The 22,914-nt window shown below is 37.3% G+C and overlaps 4 protein-coding genes and 1 long non-coding RNA gene across 5 annotated transcripts; 3 read left to right on the top strand and 2 right to left on the bottom strand.

Annotated features, from left to right (window-relative positions):
- Window positions 1–2,674: 2,674 nt before the first annotated feature.
- On the bottom strand, window positions 2,675–3,183 carry LOC113475828. Its single transcript, XR_003397617.1, has 3 exons — window positions 2,889–3,183; window positions 2,770–2,827; window positions 2,675–2,717 (listed from the first exon to the last, which is right to left on the bottom strand). It is a non-coding gene; the product is annotated as an uncharacterized LOC113475828 (long non-coding RNA).
- Window positions 3,184–4,303: 1,120 nt separating this feature from the next.
- On the top strand, window positions 4,304–6,551 carry LOC100178800 (UPF0415 protein C7orf25 homolog). The gene is made up of 4 exons (XM_002126412.4): window positions 4,304–4,543; window positions 4,617–4,793; window positions 5,068–5,860; window positions 6,068–6,551. Exons 1-4 carry the CDS (start codon window positions 4,404–4,406, stop codon window positions 6,239–6,241), a joined length of 1,284 nt encoding a protein of 427 aa, XP_002126448.1. The 5' UTR covers window positions 4,304–4,403; the 3' UTR covers window positions 6,242–6,551.
- A 1-nt stretch (window position 6,552) lies between these two features.
- Window positions 6,553–13,198, top strand: LOC100181166 (zinc transporter 9-like). The gene is made up of 13 exons (XM_026840842.1): window positions 6,553–6,733; window positions 7,019–7,237; window positions 7,526–7,764; window positions 8,162–8,422; window positions 8,843–9,072; window positions 9,580–9,758; window positions 10,154–10,292; window positions 10,807–10,968; window positions 11,240–11,351; window positions 11,409–11,516; window positions 11,748–11,913; window positions 12,283–12,436; window positions 12,659–13,198. The coding sequence occupies exons 4-13, from the start codon at window positions 8,173–8,175 to the stop codon at window positions 12,791–12,793; spliced, it is 1,635 nt and encodes a 544-aa protein (XP_026696643.1). The 5' UTR covers window positions 6,553–6,733; window positions 7,019–7,237; window positions 7,526–7,764; window positions 8,162–8,172; the 3' UTR covers window positions 12,794–13,198.
- Window positions 6,605–7,735, top strand: LOC100180414 (BLOC-1-related complex subunit 5-like). The gene is made up of 3 exons (XM_002122800.1): window positions 6,605–6,733; window positions 7,019–7,198; window positions 7,526–7,735. Exons 1-3 carry the CDS (start codon window positions 6,605–6,607, stop codon window positions 7,733–7,735), a joined length of 519 nt encoding a protein of 172 aa, XP_002122836.1.
- LOC100182757 (coadhesin-like) lies at window positions 13,141–21,638 on the bottom strand. The gene is made up of 14 exons (XM_002122733.5): window positions 21,489–21,638; window positions 19,112–19,279; window positions 18,351–18,491; window positions 17,902–18,051; window positions 17,319–17,478; window positions 17,074–17,235; window positions 16,043–16,798; window positions 15,505–15,713; window positions 15,084–15,331; window positions 14,758–14,902; window positions 14,542–14,698; window positions 14,340–14,484; window positions 13,847–14,006; window positions 13,141–13,763 (listed from the first exon to the last, which is right to left on the bottom strand). The coding sequence occupies exons 1-14, from the start codon at window positions 21,634–21,636 to the stop codon at window positions 13,525–13,527; spliced, it is 2,988 nt and encodes a 995-aa protein (XP_002122769.3). The 5' UTR covers window positions 21,637–21,638; the 3' UTR covers window positions 13,141–13,524.
- Between the last annotated feature and the right edge of the window lie 1,276 nt (window positions 21,639–22,914).

Genomic DNA, 22,914 nt, shown 5'->3' with positions numbered 1-22,914 from the left:
GTCTTCCCCAAGCCTCACCCTCGCGACTCTCAAAGACCGCTGTCATTTATTTAAAACACGATTAGGATATTTAGATATTATGTGCTAAAGGTGTCCCATCTTCCCCCACCCTATACTATATATCTCTAGTATACGCCGTGGCCATCTCACTAGCAATTGAGTTACTTTCATTCTAATACGGTAATGTTTATTTCACCCCCCTTTTTTGTTTTCACCCCCTTTGTTTGTTTCACATATTCTCATCCCATTTGGTAGTAAACAAAGAACATTCAAGGAATTATAAAACTGTATCTTTACATCCCCTATAGACCGTTGTTAATTGTTTTCTAATATTATTGGTGAAAATTGTTGAAGTTATTGATGCACGCTTGTATAGCGTATACCCTTCTGTACTGGTGCACCCCTGGCATATTTTTGTGCAACATAGGGTGCACCATGCACACCGGTTGAAGAGCACTGGTCTAATGTATATAGGATGGGGGAGATGGGGACACCTCTTCATTCTATTTTTTCAGTAAAACCAAGAACATCCAAAGAGTCATAAAACCGTATCTTTAGACTGGTATTACTCTCCCCTACCCTATATACTATGTATTTATAGGTTCCTAAAAAAATCGTTCAACCAGAGCAACAAAATTCACAAATCAACTGCGTATCATGTTTTTATTTTAATGCATTTGAATAAGATTACCATTAATATAGAAGTCTAACTTGAACAAGCAGTCGCTTAAAAACGTCGCCATGAATCAACTGCCTTCTGAAAAAGTTAAAACAAGATTAAAATACCTTCATAATTATGTGACTGGCGTTGGTGGAAAGCCACTACGGCACGACAAGCCCCCAGCCAATGGTAGTGGGTTTCTACTTAGGTGAGAAACCCTTGCGGGATGTTACTGTCCACGCAGGTTAAAGAAACCCCAATAGACAAAAATAATACAACGAATGCACATACACATGTGCACGACAACAACGACAAAAAGACAAAAATAATACAACGAGGTGCAAATACAAAAAGTGCGAAAGAACATGCAATGCACACAACAGCTCAGTCATATTCAAAAATAGGACGATTACAAAAAGTTAACTAACGCGGACATGATCATTGAAACATCTTCAAAGAAAATATGGTGCAAATCCTGAACGATAATCAGCTGCAAGTGTACAAATTATTAAATGTCCGACCACAAGGAGTCGAAGCCAATAACGGCTCCGCACGTCCCAATTCACCTGACAAGACGCCATGTTGGTACCGCGATACTCTAGTCGTATCTTCACGCAATATAATATCGTTCGGATGTTATGCACCGCTTCGACCGTTACGAAACTGCGTCAGGTTGTTACGAACCGCACTGATAGTGATCTAAATAACCGAGCGTAGCATCACTGTAACGGTAGTGACCTAAAACTAGCGTAGCATCACTGGCGGCGACGTCTACGCAACAACCTAACGGTAACGCAACTCGGTCTAGAACCGTGACGTAACCGCGCCGAACGCTGGGCCTTAAAGACCCATCGACGTACAGCGTAATTGTAACGTGGCCAGCGTTACAATTAGGCTTTTTTAAAAAAAAATAGCAACAGGTTATAGGGGATAATCAATTTATGAAAAATGAGGGACATCAAATCTGAGGGTTTTTACTGCGTGTATATTATAATGCGCGTGGGTATTGCTAAAGTAGCGTTACAATTAAGCTTTTTCCAAAAAAATAGCAACAGGTTATAGGGGACAATTAATTTATGAAAAATGAGGGACATCAAATCTGAAAGTTTTAACTGCGTGTATATTATAATGCGCGTGGGTATTACTAAAGTATTTGTGTACCGACATGCCGTTTTTATCAAGTGATTAGAACAATACAGAATCGCTAAAAGATTCGACCCTTGCAGAAGAATCACTTAATGACGTGTACAACAACAAAATCCGATCCAGCAAGATGTTTGCCATAGTTTCATTGCATATATTTCAGTGACATGCAAAATGCACTAAAGTAGTGACTGACAAAAAGGCTGGCCACATTAGGTCCAGCAAAAATGAGGCACAAACACTAATCCGGCAACACTGTAAGAGTGCTCCAGCAACCACACCTCAACAACACACAACTCCTAAGCCTAAGCAAAACTTCAAACCGCTATCCTTATTAGTTGTCTTCGTCTTTGTTTTTCATCTGCAAAACAAACGTAAATTAGGTGGAGATTATAAGATGGTCCAGGTCTTTATCGTCCCATTTGGTGGTTAAAAAATAATGTATACAGAATTATACAACCGTATCCCCAAGACTCCAAAAGTGCGTTGTTAGAGTTAGAAACACAATTAGGAAAATCGGATATTATATGCTAACGGAATTCATCTTGCTCTATATACAGTAATATAGTAGACGGAAAGATCGGAGACCTTTTTTATTTATTTTTTTCATACCATTTGGTAGTAAAAAAAGAATATTCATCCTCCAATTATAAAACCGTATCCTCAATATTTCATATATAAATATAATGTATACTGTAGCGTCCCATCTTTCTCTACCCTAATATAGTATTACTAACGTCACATCTTCGTGACCAGTATATAATAATATACAGTGTACAATTTGTAATAATTTTCTAAAAAATAATCACTACTTTGAAAACTAACTTTAGCAAAATAATACTTTTTATAGTAATTGAAAAATATTATAGACTATACCTTCCGCTTTTCTTCGGCAGCAAAGACGCTGGCTTTTCTACAACAATAAAATGGTTAAATGGCGGTTTATATTATGACGTCACAATTACCTTCATTCCTGATTCGCGCTCTGACCTCTTGATTCTCTGTGACGTCACATACCATATTCTAAAATATAGAAAAATGCGGTTTCAAATAATCAACATTGTGACGAAACCAAACAACTTACGAAGTGAGTTCTTCTGTTGCGTCATCACCACTTCGTGACGTCACATCTCTGATGCCATCTAAAAAAGAACTGGTGTACGTAACAATGCCTATTGTGAATTATACTTTACCAAATCTTTGATCTTCATGCTTCACTTCTAACTAACCGCACGAATATATTTTTTAGAGTAAAGTTATATATAAGTATAAGTATATGTGCCTTGCGACGACGCAAACCGCGCATGGGGCCCCATGAAAAATTGTTGCGAAAAGCAAGCGTATAGAAAAAACACAATATGACGTCGCAAACGTGTGCTGTCGGGCGTGAACCTATGACGTACGAATCGCAAGCGATGGCGAAACGGTTATGACGCGATGCCATATATAGGCTACGTATTGTGGCTGAACGCAACGATTTGAGTAAACCGATGCCACGTGGCGAGCGACGTTGTGGCACAATTAACAATCGTAGCGGAATTCCTGGAAAAAAGTTTGTTAATTGTTAAAATAGATAACGATTAAATTAGAATACCAATCGCAAGGCACAATACTAAAATTATAGCAATAGGTTTACATACTTAGGTAATATACTCAGAAATAGTCAATAATCTGGTGTAGGTATTTCAAAATATTAGTTTGTAAATAAATAACAGTAAATGACTAGATAACACATAGTTTAAAATTAAGTTTTACTAAACAGTACAAATTAGTACTTAACTTAAATCCTGTAGAACAAATATAATCCTGCACTGAGTACATCCAAATAGTGTTGCTTTGTCGCTGCCTTATCCAAACTGCCTTGTACCATTGCAACAAGTTGTAAGAACGACGTTTTACATAATCAAGCATCAACGAAAAGCGCGCGGGGCGTCGGCTAATTAAAATGACTTACGTGGTAGGTTTAAATTCCCAACATTTCTCGGTGCCTTCTGTGTTCTTTAACTTCAGTACTGTACAATTGAGCACGTAAGTGGCCAAATAGTTACTTTTTTACCAAACAGATGTTATATCTCAATTGCTAATTCTCGCATTTATTCTTTAATCTCTTTATGAAAATCATAATAAATATTCATAAATATTAGTATAATTTTTCAGGCTTAAAACCACATAATTTAGGAAGCAGTTAATGATTGCGTTCTAGTTTGATAAAAAGCACTAGATTTAAATTGTACGTAAAAACCCTATTAAATTATTGCAAGCATAGTTGTATAAGCCATGGTGTATACAACCGCCTAATTAGCGTGTAATAAGCGTTTAAAAAGCTCACGCAGAAATTAACTTTAACGTCTCAGGAACCTGTGGGTAACTCAGTGTTTGGCCCAACCTTTAGGCTTTATTTTACGTTGCAGCAAAAGTATTTATAATAAGATTCAGCTAACTATAATACGTGCTTTATCATTAAAGCTAGGCTCTCTTGTAAATATTTAGATTCTCTGATTGAAAAGATTCGACAAAATGATGACATCAGCATGATGTAACGATTCGTTGGCTGAAGTCTGTATTTCTTTTATCTTAGCCTTTAGCCGGTTACCTGCATATGAATATGGATTTAGAGGCCATTTTGGTTAGATTATCTGAAGCAGAACACTTGTTAGAAAGAGTGAACAGTTTCAAAAAAGACGGAACCCATTTGGAAGGTTCGTTAAAGTTGGCCAATCGCATTAAATCGGAAATTCGGTAACGTTTTGCACCAATAGTCTCTACTAATCGCTCATGTGTTATTTAATGCAAATTTGCTGTTGTATTAAAGGTTTTTGGAGAAATTGAAAGATGGAAAAGTCGTATTTAAACAAAGTCACCTCATAAGCACAAACCTCACGAGTTTGACTGCTACAATAGATGCTGTGGAAGATGTGGGAGTTTTTCGTATTTCTTCTGTGCTACTTAATGTCAACTATGTTCCAAAAGATGACCCTCTGGAAACACAGTAAGTATTTGACCAATTTTCTTAAAAATATGTACAAGGATATGCGCTAGTGAAGAATCCACCTGCTACAGCTTCATCATGCGCTAACCTATAATGTGTTGGCTTTTTAGTCCCTTGTTTTTTTAGCATAACATGACATAAAGGTTGTGCAACTTGTATTAAATAAGCAAATGACCTAAACGAAAGGTTGTGCAACCTGTATTAAACGAATAATACTTTCGTTTTGCGGCCACAAGAGGATAAAGTAAGATACATTCATTCATTCACTTTTTAGGCAATCGATTTGCATTGATATTGTGGCCAACAAAGGACATGTTTGGGTGAAAGTAATTGCACGTAATGCATCTGCTTTGCATTCATCAATGCTCGGTCAAGGTCAGTTTGGAGATCGGAGTTTGATGGATGTTGCGGAACATTTTGTGGATGCTGCGGATCAGAATCATGTAGACTTCAAACCTCCAAGGATAATTTTCCGGTTTGCTCATGGCTTGCCGGCAGAGTTAGGTCGGAAATTGGACAAGCTTGGAATACTTGTTGATGGAGAAGTAGTGTCTGGGTTCGAGGAAGAAGACTTTGGCTCCTCGGAAGATGAGGAGGAAAAGGGTCATCATGTTGAAGTAAAAACGATTCTAATAAAGGAATATTTAGAACAAAACTTTGACGATATGCGGTCAAATTCTAGTCAATCCTTGCTCAGTTCAAAACATGAAAATTTTCCAGAAGTTTTAACAGCCAACTTGGACATTACGACTCTCCTATCTTTGGTGTCAAATCTATGCAATGGTGGGAATTATTATAAATATGGAATCCCTGTGTTGGATGAACAAGCAAGGCAGGAGAGAGAAAACCCAGTTTTGCCGAAATTGAATGAATTTTTAAAAAATAAGAAGCTGATTGTCTGCGAAACAGCGGTAAAAAGCTTTCAAACCATTGTTGCCACCATTGGTGGTCCCAATGAAAAAGAAAGGACAGAAGCGTTGTTAAAAAAAATATCAGTGGTCCCTGATATTATGTCTCATAGAACTTTAAACTTGAAGTCAAGTGGAAAAATCAATAAAAGATCAAAAGTAAGTTATTGTTTAGCTTATTTTATGGTTGTAGGCTACTTAAATTGAACACATTTTAAAGTCCATAATAGTTTTAGGCCTGTTATGGCATATAGTTAAATTCTTGGTTTCTAGAAGTTAATAAAATACTATTGTAAAACTGTATTTGAATTTTGCAATTTCTGCAAAAAAAGTTGTATTATGAACCTAATATACAAAAACTTGTAGGTAATATTTGGAAGTGGTGACTACCATAAAGCTACAACGGTCACTGCAAACACTGGCTATGTAAGAGCAGCCTCACAAAATGGTGTTCAGTATTCTGTGTTTATTCATGATGCAAGAGCACTTACTGAAAACAAGGAAAAAGATGCAATATTATGTAATGAGCCGATTGTGTAGGACATTGTTTGTAAACCATTACACTGTATTGGGGCCATTCTGCCTTTATTGTTTTTGTTTAATATGACAACTTTGTTTCCTTTTTGACTGAATTTTATGTATAGGCCTGCAAAAGATATTTTGTAGTGTTGATTTTCTTACTTTACTTCACATTATTTGCATCTGCTGTTTATTCTAATACCTTGTGTTACCTTCTCTTCTTAATTGTTGCTAAATACGTTTAAATTGCAATTATTCCTTTGCTGAGCCGTTTTTCCTGTGTTCATAAACAGTTTAGTTTAAAAATGAACCTAATCTTAGATCTATTGCAGATTCACACATATAATAGATAGGCATGAACTTAGTAAATATAATGTGTTAAGCATGGGTAATGAGCAGAGCACGCTACCAAACAAAGGAAACGTATCAACTAACTCTGAACCTGAAGTAGTTCCTAATAAAAACAAAGGTATTGTTGTTGTGCAAAACAAGAAAGAAGAACCAAAGGATCAGGTGGTGTAATATGTTTTTAAAATATGTTGCTTAGTGTTTGTATATGTGGGCATTGAAACTGTTAGCTCCGAAGATAGGCTATAATTTTGTCAAAACTTTAAACATAGTGACGACCCTATTAGTAATAAAATAAAAATAACATGCATATAGATTTTGCATTACTAAATTTCTTTTGTGATAATCAGAAAGCATTTTCAAGCATAAACTTTTTTAGCACTTAGGTTTTTTGTTTTTTTTAATTGTTACAATCAAAAAGTTTTTGGCTATTAAAACAAAACCTTTCAGCTTGAAGAAAACCTAACTAAGTTGGGATTGTGTCCGAAGTTTCAACCTCTCTTGCCAAACTCACTAACCGTACCTGATTCTCGCCCTCTGACTGCTGATCTTAGTGGTTCTTTGGACGTTCGCGCTTGTTTAAAAGTCTGTGCAAGACTACAGGATCATTTGAACCAGTGTGCTACTGCTGTGAGCTTTGACCAACAGTCACTGGTCGCAAAAATAAAAGTAGGAGTTGCTAGTTTAAACTAACAGGAACAAGTAGAAGTGGCATTTATACCTGAACATAGTTTAGTCTAACATATTTTAAAACCTAGCATTTTTTTGCACAGTTATGTTTCGGTGTAGTTTGATTCCAACTGTATATAAATATGGGCGCAGTCCTATGACATGGCATATCAGGCAACCTAAGATTTCTTTTAAATAAAAAAAATAAACTACTCTTCAAGCTGCCTTTATTAAGCATTACTTAGTTCACCTAAAATTAACCCTTAAAAAGTTTCCACTGCTTAACAGGAAGTTGACAAAGTTGGTGTTTCTGTGATGCTCCATCTTACAGAGCGGCAACGCGCATTTGCAAAGCACGCAGAACATTCTAGGAAAGTGGACGATATTTCAACCACGTTAAACCGAGTTCGTATGAACCTGGAACAAACCTTGCTTTTAGTTGATGATCTTAATATGAAACTACCTGAAAATTTAAGGCTGGAGAAACTGTCACTGTGAATTCTTATTTACTTTTGTTAATACTTCAGGTAGGAAATCGACTCCGGTATTTTAAATCAACCGTTTGCTCTCATTGACATAGATTTTTCAACAAATCATAAATGGTTTGTTATGTTAGTAATCAATCAATCAAACATGTGCAGATATTATTTGTTGTGTTATTACTGCGCAGATCTTACATTGTTTATATTTATGACATTACACTAATGAGTAATGACAGCTGTTTAGCTTTTTACTACTCTGATTAAGTCATTATGTTTCTGTTTTCTCTGCTATGTGTAAGCCCTGTGGCCACTCTCAATGTTTGCACTGTAGGTATTAAAAATGGACAGTTTAGTTTTCTGTTAAAAATGAAAGGTTTTATTGAATCAGAATAATTGAAATTTAGGTTTTTTAGTTTGAAATTTAGATTTGTATTTTTTACAGCTTTATACAATATGATCAGACCAGTCTGTAGAAAACTTATTGGCTCGAAATTCTGGAAAACTCAGTTTTTCTGTCCTCGCTTCTGCCACCAAGTGACATACAAAAAGACACCTTCAATGTGGAAAACAACTTTAGATTCATTCAATTCTCGAAGTCTTCATGTTTCGTCAAGAATTCTTCAAACTGAAACAACAAAATCTGAATCTAAAACGGAAACTGTGACTGAAGATAAGGAATTAGATGCTACAAATAAAAAAGAAGGTATTTCGTTGAAGATTAGTTTAAGATCTATATCTTGGGGTCATTGGTTGGCGTTCAGGGGAGTATGATGGTCGTGTAAGATTTGGAAAGATTCCACACTTTATTACATACCTTATCCTTTCTGCACTCTCTGTTTAATATTGCTTTTTTTAACATGTTATATGACTATAGTATTTGCTGTCATCTTGTATTTATCAGAATACCAAACACTAACTTTCAGATGTTTTTGTTCTTGCTGTAAAATTTTATCTTGAATTCTTAAACTATAGGTTGCAATCAACATTATTTTAAAGAAAAACATATATATTTTCTTATGTTTAAAAACATATATATTTTCTTATGTTTAAAAACATATATATTTTCTTATGTTTAAAAACATATATATATTTTCTTATGTTTTATGAAGTTTTTGTAATACAGATAAATCAACCATAGTATCCAAGATGAAAACTTACATGCTAAAACGAAGAGATTACACCAAGAAGTACACGGATAACAACACAATAACTGCAGTGAGGGCAATGCAGGAGTATATGCTGCCTCCTAGTGATCTCGAAGAATTGAGACAAATACGAGTGAGGAGTCCGTACGCATCCAACGCTCCCATCCATGTTTATCTGGAGCGAGATGTTGAGAAAAAGGCAATTGAGGTGGGCTGATTCAGAAGTATTGATAATCAGAATTTTGTCTACAAAGGTGGTAATACTATTAACTTTATTTGTCTCTTCGATCACGGTAGCGAAGATTTAAAATAATTGAAAAGGTAGGATATAGCGACAAAAAATTAACAACAGTTGTTAAAAACTCGCTTACAGTTAAAAACATATTTACATTTAGTTGGAAGAAAATAAACGTGGTCGCTAGTCGCTACACCTAGCAGACAAACAAAACCATTTATATTTATTAATTTTCAATGGTACCCTGTTTAACCTTGGTTTTTGTCATGTATTCTCATAAAAGTTCTGCTTGGCACGTTATGTTTACCTTATACCACACCTGTGACATCATGCAAGGATAACTAAGGCTCATTATTGCTTCACTGGCACCCCTGACAATAGTGTTTTTTCATAGAATCAAATCCCTAATATATAAGGTTATTAGATTTTCTTCAAAACTACAAATTCTTCATAATTTTGACCCATTTACTTTTTTTGTAGGTATGGGGAAGTAAAGAAGCACTGGAACGTGAAAGAAAACGATTAAAACGTCTCGAAGTAAAACGTCGGCAGAAACTTCAATTTCCGATGTCTCAATCTGATAATGGCCCTGTGATGTCACAATACAAAGGATTGTTAAGTGGAGGTCCAGGCCGTGTGGTGGCGTTTGCTGCGGCTGCGTACGTTTGTTATTTTAAAAATTAGTCTTGTTATGTGCCTTGTTTTATAGCTATTTAGTTCATCAGTTTTTTTACATAAATAAATTTTTTCTTGTAGTTTTGTTATATGCCTTGTTTTCTAGCTGTTTAGTAATTACACTCTAATTGCATGAAGGAATTGAGGGTCTGTACTAAAGTACTTTGTTTTTTTTTGTTTTTAGAGAACTTTCACTTATGAATGCATCAATGTATTGGTGTAGTAATTACTCTTGTTATATACGAAGAATATTTAGGTTTTAACTAGTAACCACCGTCTTCGTTTTTTTTTTTTTCAGAAAACTGTTTCAACTTTGTATAAAGGAGTGTATTGGTATAGTAAGATTTGTTAAAGTACTTCATATTATCTTGTTTTTTAGCAATGGATTAATTTGTTTCTTCAAGCTTGGTTGCTTCCTAAGCACGGGGTCGGCAAGTATGTTCTCGGAGACTCTTCATTCACTTGCTGATACCTGCAACCAACTTCTTCTCTTGTGGGGAATCAATGAATCACTGAAGGTAATTGTAATATTAGTACTGTGGGGTAAGTCCGCCACCATGGCAAAATGATAAGCACGCCTTTCTGTAAGCCAGAGGTAATGGGTTCACGGCTTGTCGCTGCTACCATTGTGGGCGTATGTGTCCTTGGGCAATACACTTAAAGGCAATTGCTCCAACCCAGTGGTCACTCATGGGTTGTCCAAATATCAGTCACACATAAACGAAAAAAAGGAAAAATTCCAAAAAAATATTTACCTAATAACATGCTTGATAACTTGTAGGCTGGCATGAGGTGTATGAAACAGAACACCCCTGTTTTACGACTGTCGTTATCTGGCCATGCGAGGATTAACTAAGTTACATTCTTTTATTCATTCAATATTAAAGCAGTCATATTGTTGTTGATTTTAAGTTTTAATAGCGACTGACACAGTTTTCAATGTGTTACATATCCATACTTTCTGCTACAAAGATCATATCAGCAAAAACTGCAAAATTTTAATTCTTAAACAATTTTTCTGATATGTTTTAGAAAGCAGATGAGGAGCATCCGTATGGCTTCGGAAACATGCGTCACATCATGTCCCTTATATCCGGGGTTGGGATCTTTTGCATTGGATGCGGGGCTAGTATTTATCACGGGATCCAGGTACTCCTTCACCCAGCATCCGGACTGGAGATCGGAAACATGATGGTGAGACAAGGAAATGAAAGTTATTTTAAAAGAAGATAAGAAACCCAAAAAAATCCATTTGAATAAGAGACTGACGATGCCATTTAGGCGAAATACATATCTCTAATACAAAAATTGGTTGAAGTTGAATTCTATCTGTTACATTTTCATAGCACTAGATCCTTTACAACAGTTTTCATTTTAGTTTAATTCAATTATCAACAAGGAAATATCAGTTGAATATCAATCAGTTGATTTTAAACATTTCTTGATCCTTATAATTCCTTTTTAGTCCTTTAGCGTTCTTCTCGGTGCAGCAGTTATGGAGTCCGCCTCTCTGGCGCTTGCAGTAAATGAAACGAGAAGAAACGCTAAAAAATACGAGCTCTCGTTTTGGGAGTATGGTAGGTATATGAGTGTTAAACATTTTTTTTCTAAGAATAATATTTATGACATCATAGTGAAAGAATCACGCGACCCGAGTACGAATGTTGTTCTTCTTGAAGACTCGGCTGCAGTGATGGGGGTTGGGATAGCTGGATCAGCGATTGCGTTAACTTATTACACCGGTTAGTGACGATATAGTAAAACATTATCTCTTTTTTCAGTGGTCCTAATGGCAGTTGCTCTAACTAACTAACACAACGTTTTGTTACTGGTTGTACAAAGTGTCAGCTAAAAAGCAATAGAAAAAAAATTTACATACGTGGTTACTCGTAAGTGAGCACGAGGTGTATGAAACAGAACAAACAGAACTTGCCACGCTAGATTAAATAGTTAAAATTCTTTCATTTTTCCAGGGAACGTTTTATTTGATGCTGTTGGCTCAATCATGATTGGTGGGTTGCTTGGGGGCGTGGCAACTTTTCTAGTGACGTCAAATGCGAACGCTCTGATTGGTCGATCGATTCCACCAAGCAGGTTGGAAGAGTTGCAGGAAATGTTGGAAGATGACGCAGTGATCAGGTGACTGCCGCATGGTAGCGCTATTCCTATTTTGTACGCAGGACTTTAATTGTTATCATTATGAGTGTCTGTGTCCTTGTGCGGTAAGACGCTTTACGGCCATTGCTAAAAACTCCAACCCAATGGTCACTACATGTCAAAATTATCAGCTATACAAAGAAAATTAATAAAATTATAAAACATTACCTACTAAACTCGTAAGCAGACATGGCACCCACGTCATACGACTGTTGTTGCTGCGACAGGCGAGTGACATTAATTCTGATTTGGTATTTTTACTACGTGTTTCTACTGTTTGTCCATTATGGCGTAAAACATATTATGCATATTTTCGTGTGCTTAACTGCAGCATTACTGTTATTCCCACAGAGGTGTATACGATGTCAAAGCCACGCAACTAAGCTCGGAAGAATTCAAGTTCAAAGCTGAGATTGACTTTGATGGGCGCGAAATCACCCGAGCATATCTCGCATCGGTGGACATGGAAAATATGTTGCAGGAAATACACGCAGTACAAACCTTGGTAAAAAAGCTTAGGTTTTTTAAAATTTAGGTGTAGCGACCACGCTGATTTTTTTTATTTAAATGTAAATATGTTTTTAACTGTAAGCCTGTTTTACAACTGTTGTTTGTCGCTATATCTTGTCTTTTCGTTTAAAATATTTTTAAATTTTCGCTGCCGTAATCGAAGACACTAAAAACGTTTTTATTATTATTATATTTGTTGGAATTCTATTTTCCGCAGGAGGAGCTAGAAATACTTATTTCACGCTACGGTGAGCACGTGATTGACACGCTGGGTGTTCATGTCGATCGTATTGAGAGCGAACTCAAGAAAAAGAACCCTGACCTACGTCATATTGACCTTGAGGTGTTATGAACATTTACTGTCGTGACGCCTCGCGGGGTGCGTCATTGAGTCCTTATTTTCACTTCTGAAACATTTTGACCATATTCGCTTGGTGGTTAAAGTCATATATGTTGTTAAGAATTTGCTTTCTGAAAGCTGCTAACTCTTCCTAGAATCTTAGAAGGCGCTATTCTTATTCTGAAATGGAGTTCTAGCGAGAAAAAAAAAACAGGATTTAAACGTCATTCATTCCGAAGATATTTAACTTCTAACCTCAGTATTCTATTTCTCACGGTATCCACGGAAAACACACACAGTAAATATGAACTGTTTCTTCAAACAGCTAAAAAGTATGGCAGTTGCATTGTTGGCTGTGGTTACTCAACCTTGCTTCGTGTTATTGCGCGGAAAATACATTGATTGTTATACTGTGAATAATTCACATTTTACAAATTCCCCTCATCGTGGGCACAATGCTGATATTTTGCCACGAGATATTACGAAGTATGTGTGTATATATTTAGTAGGGTGGGGAAGACGGACATCATTCTATATGGTAGTAACCAAGAACAGTCCGAGGATTCTGAACCCGTATTTTCACGACTCCCAAAGACCGTTGTTAAAACACGATATGTGATAAAGGTGTTCCGTCTTCCCCCATGCGCCATGCTACTACACATATAACGGGTAAAGTGGTAAAGGCGTATGCGCTAAAGTATATGCTAGAAACAGGATTTAAAACGCAATATGAAAAAGTGTTGTTACGGGTTCGCTGCTCGGAGTGCATCCCGTATTCTCTGTGCCGGGGATCCACCGTCCCATATTGAACCAATATAGTTCGGGCATGCTCCGCTGGTGGATTGGCATGCAAGCGTTCGCATCATTTCAACGTGTTTCTGTCGCGAGAGGGCGCTCATGCGCGAGTTTGGGGTTACAGTTACGGTGATGATGGTGACACCTCTTCGCTTTATACTGGACGACAGAGTCGAAAGGAGAAAATCTAAATTGAAAAAAAAAACACATCGTTTTCGATATCTTAAAAAAAACACATTATTGTTGATATTTTGTATAAATGTAACCTACTTGATGGGCGGTAAGCTCGTGGAATGGCGCTCACTAATGCAATCATCACGTTCGGGACGTTAGATCTGTCGCCGTATGATGACGTAAGGACCTTACGTTGCGTGCATCGTAATGCCCAGTCTAACCACGGATCACCACATAAGTAGTTGATGGAATCAATCTAAAAATTAATACGCATGAATGATATGTCCTCGGTTTAGTATGGGATTTGTATGCAGATTTAGTCAATTTTCGAACATGTTGCATCAAATACACAAATCTATAGCACGTAACATCTAATTATCCTGATCGTGTTTTAAACATTTAACGACGAAAATTCATGAGGATATGGTTTGATATTTCTTTGAATGTTCTTTGTTTACTACTTAATAGGACGAGAAAATAGAACGAAAAGTTGTTCCATCTTTCCCTACCCTGCTATAGGATTTGTGTGCAGCTTTAGTTAGTCCACGATCATATAATACATGAATTTTAGATCTAATTGCCCCCCTACATAGCTAGTGACGTTATCGTTGTTGTCGCTTATCTTCTTCACCAAGTTCAAATTGTAATCTGAAGAAAGGCTACACGCTTCGCTAAACAGCTGAACAGCAACATGGGACTTCGAGTCTTCTACCGTTCGCCAATCAGTCACCAATCTGCAAAAAAATGTGTGTAATGACGTAGTTGGAAGAAATGTGACGTCACTCCCTTACGATGACATAAATTCTTTCATTTTCGTATACACGGGCGTGCTTTCGTTGCTTTGGAACTGTGGTGTTACAGGTTTAGTTAACCCAGTACGTAAAAGAGCCGGACATCCATCCACTTTGTCCGATGAGTCGACCAGAAACAGGAAATCCACGTCTTGATCTATGCAAATATAGTATTACGTAACTGACTAAAAGTTTTTATTTATAAAAATTGCTTACCGCATTCTCCCGCGTTGCAAGTTTCGTTACGTTCATTACAAACTACTGGAATTATTCCGACGTCATCAAGACAACGACGACTTGTTCGTCTTACGCCTTCCCCGCATCGTGCACTACAGGCTCCGCTAGACCACTGGGACCAATTCTGGAAACATACGAAGTCTTCAATCAGTTAAGAATGGAAATCTAACGTTAGCATTTTGCACTATTTAAAAACCAAGTTCATTTTTCGATTTTAAAATGGGAACCTCTTTTATCGGTATATATTACACAAAACATTGCGGCCTTATCAATATCCCTTTTAATAACATATATACAATTCTTACGTCACAAGGGTCATTGTCACATGCTTCTTCTTCATCTTCTACATCCACACACGCTTGAGGTGTAAAGCAAGACCAGCTACGTCGTCTTACACCTGAACCACAAGTTTCACTCGAACATTCGCTCCACGCTCCCCATTCCCCTAACACAGGTACGTTCGGTACCGTTGAGGATTCTGCTGTAGTGACGGTAACTGAGCATTGAACGTCCGAAAGACACGAGCTTGTGTGTATGTAACAATCGGGCATCCCTGAAACAAGAAAGAAATAAGTCATATGCGACTTAACATGATTTTTGATAAGTTGATTTTGGATTTAATAAAGTTTGGTTTCAGGGTATTTGAATGCGGAATAAAAATGAAATACAAAAGAAATTTTAAAAAAGTAACATAATATACTCATTACAGTTGACCTAAAAAGATACCTTTATCTGTGTTTGATGTTGCACACTCTCTTGTCCGGTTTACACTTCCAAGATGGAATCCTTGGTTAGTAGTTGTTGCCGAGCAGTCCACGACGCAATTGGATGGTGACCACTCTCCCCACGTTCCACACAAATTCTCGTTACAAGTTCCATTTTCAATTAAGGGACCGGAACCGCACAAACTGGGGCCGCTTAACATGTTGTTGTTGCTAAAAAGGAATTAGGGTTTTATTTAAAACTTATTAGCAAACCATGCAGTTGTGCATAGATATAGCAACCATATATTTCACATTGCAAGATCCCGAGACCGCATGACACCGCCGTGTTATAACTCAACAGCGAGCAGCAGACAGCAGTGTTATCTACCAATGTTAAAATTTTCCATATTTGCTTTACAATGCTCCAGATAAATTTACCCACTTTATTTTGTTTATTTTGGTGCAGATTAATTTACCCAGTTTATTTTGGCACCTGAACAATCAACGCAGGTACAAAGCACAAGCTCAATTAATACGAATGTTATGTATTATCCTCTTACCTATCTACACATTGACGGAGTCTTAGTTGGATCCCAGGTCCGCATGAAGTGGAACAGCGAGACCAACCTGTCCAAGGGGACCAACGAGCATCAGGTAATAAAGTAGTTGCTGGTGTTGGTGGAATCGTGGTCTGGGGACCTTGAGTTGTTTGTCGAAAAGTTGTTTCCACCGGAGTAGTCGACGGCGGGTCAGTAAAAGTAGTTGGGGGGTTTGTGGGTACGGTCGTAAACGCAACTTCTGTAGGTAAAGTCGAAGCCGGTTGGGTCGGAAATGTGCTGGTGGTATATGGAAGCTCGGTTGGCAAAGTACTCGTGTAAGCTGGTTGAGTTTGGTATGGGGTGGTCATTATAGTATAAGGTACTGTTGAGATAATGGTTTGAGGTACTGTTACTCGTCGTGTGAAAGGTAGCTCGGTCGTTTGTTGAGAGCAAATTGGCAAAACGCAGTCAACGAATCGATTGCTACATTGTGTAAAAAAGTCGCGTTCCTCGACGTTTTGAGGCCGAGCAAAGGTATCGGTCACGCATTCTCGTCTGGATATTCTTTGTGGTGTGTCACCGAAACTTGATCGGCACGAACTCGGGCAAGCGCCGTAAGCCGTCCAGGTTGTCCAGGCAGTGCACATGTAGTTGTTGCAGTTTTCTTGTTGTGAATAATAAGATGCGTAGTACGACAACGGCAGAAGATACTTGAAAGAATCATCAATGCATAGAACCAGGTTCACGTCGCTTTCCGCTTGTTTACAACGACGATACCTGTAAAACAAAGACAAATTTTATATATTACTGTGGGGTAAGATGGGACACCTTCAGCACTTGATATCTATATATCCTGATCGTGTCCTAAACAAATACCAACTACGCTCTAAGTGAGTCGTACAAGGATACAGTTTATAATTCTTTAAATGTTCTTTGTTTATTACCAAATGAGGCAAGAAAATAGTGTGAACATTGTCCCATCCTCCCACACCCTAATGTGTATATAGTCCAGCCACAGTGTAGCCCCAATTAAACATAAAGCAGCAACAAACCTTGACCGCCGTCCTGGTGAACAACCTCCTGTGGAACAGTCTGTCCAGGCCGTCCAATCACTCCAAGCAGTAATAGTTGTCGGGCAAGCAAGCGCAGCGCCACATGACGTTTCCTTACGAACGCAAGAACTGGACCCTGGGTTTCCAATTCCAATGCACCGCCTAAAAATAAGATTTGAAAACACCATTACACACAATTAAAAATTAACGAGAAGGAGTTAGGGTATGGTGTGTTATATAGTAACCTTTCTGTGGCAATACTTCCTCCATTGCCGCAGGTAACAGAACAGGTTCCGGTTCTTGACCAGCTGCTCCAAGCCGAGCAAAGCGCAGTGTTGCAAAATTCCGACTGAGCCGCTTCGACCCTTCGGCCACAAAAGTGCATATCAACCTCTCTACCAGAACCTGCGAATTCATCCGATTTTAAAATAACGGATTTTGTTAACAACTAAACTATGTATATCAAGGTGGGGTAAGACGGGACACGTTTACATTGTAGTTTTCCGTCTAATTTGACAGTAAACAAAATACATTTAAAGATTATAAAACCGTATCCCCATGACTCCGATAAATCATTGTTAATTGTTTAAAATACGATCAGGATATATGATTATTCTGTGCTAAAGGTGCCCTATCTTCCCCCACTCTACTATATTATAGGTGTTATGGTGTCGAATAACACATGCTTTCATGGCCTAATAGAGATACTCGCGGCCTACAAGAGATACAGACTTTACTCCTATAGTTTCGGCCGTGATGCCTTATATATATTTTTTAAAATAAAGATGTTTTACATATTCGGCTTTTGTAATGTATATTTTCACTTACGTAAATACGAGCAGAATCTTGCTCTTCGTCTTACACCTCTGCCACAAGTAGACGTACACGTTGACCAAGCTAACCATTGAGACCAGCCATGCATGCTTGTTCTGCCGATGGTCACCGCCGTTGGCGTTGTAGCCGTTGTTGGAGTCGAAGCTGAAAATGCGTTACCAAACAAAAATATATAAGACTCCAGATTAAGGATCGTGCGTGAAAAATATTTCGTTGCGCTTGGTAATCTTCCGTTTTAAGACACATTTTAATGGGTTGTCCAAATTATCAACCCCAGGCCCCCACATATAAAAAAATCTCCCCCACAAAGTAACATACTTGGAACTCGTAAGCTGGTACGAGGTGTCGTTTTCCTGCCAAGCGGCGTGAGGATAGAGTAAGAAATTACAAGTTTTACAGAAACACACACACACTGACACACACACACATATATATATGCTAACCTGTTTGCGCAATGTAGCAAGAGGGTGCTTGAGAACTATCGAAACAACAACCAATCCGCTCACAAGCATACCGGTAATAGTATCCACAATTCCTTCGCATGGAAGTTGGAATTGTGCACTTTTGACTCACACAAGGACCACCTGCATTAAGTATATATTTGTTAGTGTCAATTCTAGCGAAAAATAAATCAACACAAATATCTACAAAACGTGGTTACAAACGTTGTGTGAAACGTTTTACAATGAGGGTGTACGCATTTGCAAACACATGTCTGCTCTGCAAATGCGTTTGATAACTATACCATATGACATGCATTTGTTTTTGCATATATGAGTTTAAAACCCGTAAAGTTTTCAACGTGTTAATGTATATAAATATATACAGAACGGTGCTGTGTGCTATAAGCAGAAACAAATAAATCGCCCAGTGTACTATAGTATACCACCGGTAAAACCATTATCTATGTTGTACTTAGTTTGGTTTCCTTTTATTTAACGTCCCAGCACCAGATATATATGCTGGCATTGGGCGAAACTATACATCTTATTAATAAACTTAATACACCGAAACTTTATTTGATCACAAAGAAGAAGCATTTATTGATTATACCAAATCCGAAATAAAATTTGGCCTTTCTTTAATATTTTAATAACTAGAAACGGTCAAAATGGAGTGACACTTATTTTTACGCAATTTTTGATTTTTCGTTACACCCAAATTTTGATTTTTTGTTGGTATGTCCGTTTAACCGACTTCATACCTGTTGCTTCGAAACACCGTGGCGAGTAAAGTCCAAAAATGATTGGAAATGATCTAGAATCGTAGCAACAACCAGCTTGTTCGCACGTTGCCTGATTAGTAAGACCAGTTACCGAGGTACAAAGTCTTCTGTAAGAAACATTAACTTGGCATTGGCATGATGACGTAGCTGAAATAAAAAAAAATCAAGAATGAAAAAATATAAATGTTGACACCATAACCTATAAGCGGACAGTTTCAGTAATTTATTTTTTCGTTAGAATTGTTGAAATTAAAAAAAACAAGCACAACAACAAACACATTCGTCTCAAGTTGCCTACTGGGGAAATGTAATCTTATTATGCGTAAAAAGAGACACGCACGTCGTAATCTTTTAGGGATAGTAAACGATTTGCGAGCGATTTGATATAAATTGTTTCCGATTTCGAAGTGTTGGTTCTTATACGACGAAAACCCTCGGGCAAAGTAGGAGGGATAACTCACAAGTTGTGGCTGTCACCACACGTCACCGAGGATGCCTATACAGCTGCTATTTATAATACGAAAGACCGTGCAAATAATTATACATAAGCGACATTGTTCTGGTATTAAATTACCTTTCTGCAGGCTTTACTGTACCCGTGTATTTGAACAATTTTAAGCATGTTTTGGGGAGAATGTAATAGCGGAGCTGGAAAACAGTTCGTTTTAAAAAAAATTGCACACCCGATATGTCGAGGAAGAGCTATTGATATTATCACAGTTTATTTGTAGGTCGACACCACAAAACATGATGAGCATATTCAAATATGTGTGTACGTGTATACATGACCTATATATGCAATATATGTAGGCCATTGTGTACCTATTTAAATACAGTCTACGGATTTGCATAATTTATATACGGGTTTTTCTATCTTTGTGAGGAAGTATTGTATGTTTATTACTTCTCTTGCTTAAGAGGTTATTTCCTAATTGGAGTCGTGTAATTGCCACTTACACTCCAGAAACGGCGAACAGTATAATTGCTGATTTTGTTAAGGATTTTACACCAAACAACAAAGAGCTTTGAAAATAAAGCTACACTAACAAGCGTGAGAAATAAGTTTTAACAATCGGAATCCGATTTCTAATTCTCTCAAAGCGGTAACTGCAGCATGGTATCGCTCAATGCCAGGATGAGCATAACTTCTAAACGTGCGTGCCCCTACCTGAAGGACACGTAAAACCTTTGATAATAACATACAATGCGAAATAATGAAGGGATTTCTACATCGGTGTATATATTGCTGATAAAGCAGGACATAATACAAAAACTCTAAAGTCTAAAACTATAAACATTCATTTGTCTTTGTTAGCGTCACATTTGTAACGTTTCAAGAATTTGTTGTCACGCTACAATGCATTTAATTAAGGCTCATGGTGTTATTGTTATAATCAATTATACCCAGCAGGCATAAATGGCAATAGTGCGATTTCGGGGCGTTTTCGAAACAAAACATTTTAGCCCCGGGTGAAAAAACAAGGAATTTCGGACATTTCTTTCTCATATAACGTGGCTATTTCTCGCGGAAAACGTATACTTAACTACGTAATCTACGTGTAAGAAATGGTAATCGTATTACAACAAACAATACACTGATAAACACAAACAAACACTTTTTGCCGATTTTCTTTCCTTTGGGTGTTTAGTGTAACACGAAGACTAATTACAAAAACATGTTGTACTCGAGTACTGCTGTCGATTTCCGTATAAAAAAACTACGTTTTGTTCTTTCATGGATTAATTCTCTATTCTGTAGTAACACCAAACGTACTGAATACACGGCGCAAAGCATTGGCAATTTTAGTATTTTTAATACTTGTGTTTTGACACAGTGTTTTAAACTAATTTGATAAGTTGTAGATATGGGAGAACGGGTTAATTTACTGCTACGTGTCCAAACCTGTAAAACATGCGACTCTTTTGATTGACATTTTACGATAAGATTCTATGCAGTTTAGAAAGGCATGCTTACGACCATCGGAAATAGCTACCATCTGTTCAACTGCCACTATGTCGTTAATTTAACGTTTTCGGCAAGTTTGTAATTTTTAAACACGTCCGCCAAGGTTGTTTGATTTATCCGCTTTGTTGGGTGTCACCTGTGTCTCATTATTGACTGGTAATGGCAGTTTAATGAGTATTAATAGCAGGTTATAAAGTTGGAACGGGGGCAGTACAGTTTCAGATGAAAACGGCATTTAAGACGAAAACTTTAGAGATTTTCCGGAAATCTTTCGCGTACCAGATATATAGCCGCTGGCGTACATTATCTTTGTAACATATACAACTAACGGATAAATAAATAAGGATTTGGAGAATCACTCTTAATAAATCATTGTATTGTCATAATTACCTTGTCCAGCCGTTGTGTGGATCAGAAGAACCGCCCATAGTGACGTAAACAAAGCAAACAGACGTGACGGATTGCGACAATCAACCGAATCAAAAAAATTCAGAAAAACTAACATTTTAAAAATTCCTGCACACAAATTTTCGAACATTTGACTTTGTTGATACTATGAATGCTTTCTTTACTCGGCAAATACTTCTACAGATCATCGTTGGATATATTTATATTCTGTATAGAATTATGAACACTATATAGGTTGCTTTCTATCTGACTAATACCGTGCACTTGGTCGAATGTGCTTCTACCTACACAGGACAACGCGTCTTATAGTGCGGTACCCAACTCTTTTTTTGCTGCACCGCCCGATGAGCGACTTTCTCTGTCCTTACGACTCTCTTGCTTCGTACTTATTCCGTACACAGGCGTTCAAAGATTCCTTTGCATTAATGAAACTCAGCTGACTTTACGAAAACTCTACCAAATAATTACTAGATTCAGTAAAACGAATAATCACCGATTGTAAAAAGAAAGAAATTTTCTGAAGAGGTCAGAGTGCAAATCTGAATTTGAAATGTTACCGCCCTGATTTATTGCCGCAAGATTGCATCATCAGCACACATCACTACCCTTGTTTTATACCATGCTATCAATAATTGGGATTCTAAACGTGGATTTGTAAAAGCGCGAATAAAAGCGATTTATGGCGTCGACCGCGCCTCGTTCGTGTCTCAATAAACACATTGTTTGATGATGTCATTTACCTATGTGTTCGATGACGTCATCTACCTAAATTATATTTGCAATGATGCTCATCTATAAAATTCCCCATTAAAACGACATAGAGTAATTAGGTATAGTGGGCTAAGGTTTTCTAATAGCGTTGCCACCGGTACGCTCGATCCGCAAAAGACTAAAACAAAATATAAAAAACATCAATATAGTTTATGAAGAGTTTTAACACCTGGAAATTCCGCCGCTTGAGGTAATTGTTACCATTCATCAGAGCACTATACTAAAATCTGCATACTTGAGAAGGTATTGATCATATTCGACCAAAGCTATTTGGTGTTCTAATTTCATACTTTGGCCGCTTGTGCATGGTGTCTATACAGTATACTATAAATTTCTACAATGAACAATAGGTTTATACATGTTAGAGCATTCTGCTTGAATAACGCATGCAGAGTACTTGAATAAGCAGTCAGCATGCCCAAAGTCCGTATATAAACAACAGCCATAGAAATACCGACTCTGATATAAACATGAAGAATCAACAATAAAGGTTTTCCGAGTCATGTTTAACCATAGATACCTAAACATGTTTAGGTATCTATGGTTTAACACAGACTTTACGCTGGCTGAGTTGTCCTTATAATTGAGGCTATATAGATATTTTAATATTCAATGTAACGTCTTTTAACGTACGTCG

Source organism: Ciona intestinalis, chromosome 2 (genome assembly GCF_000224145.3).
Source record: "Ciona intestinalis chromosome 2, KH, whole genome shotgun sequence".
NCBI lineage: Eukaryota > Metazoa > Chordata > Ascidiacea > Phlebobranchia > Cionidae > Ciona > Ciona intestinalis.
Note: the sequence above shows the minus strand (reverse complement) of the source record. Positions and strands in the feature narration are given on the sequence as shown.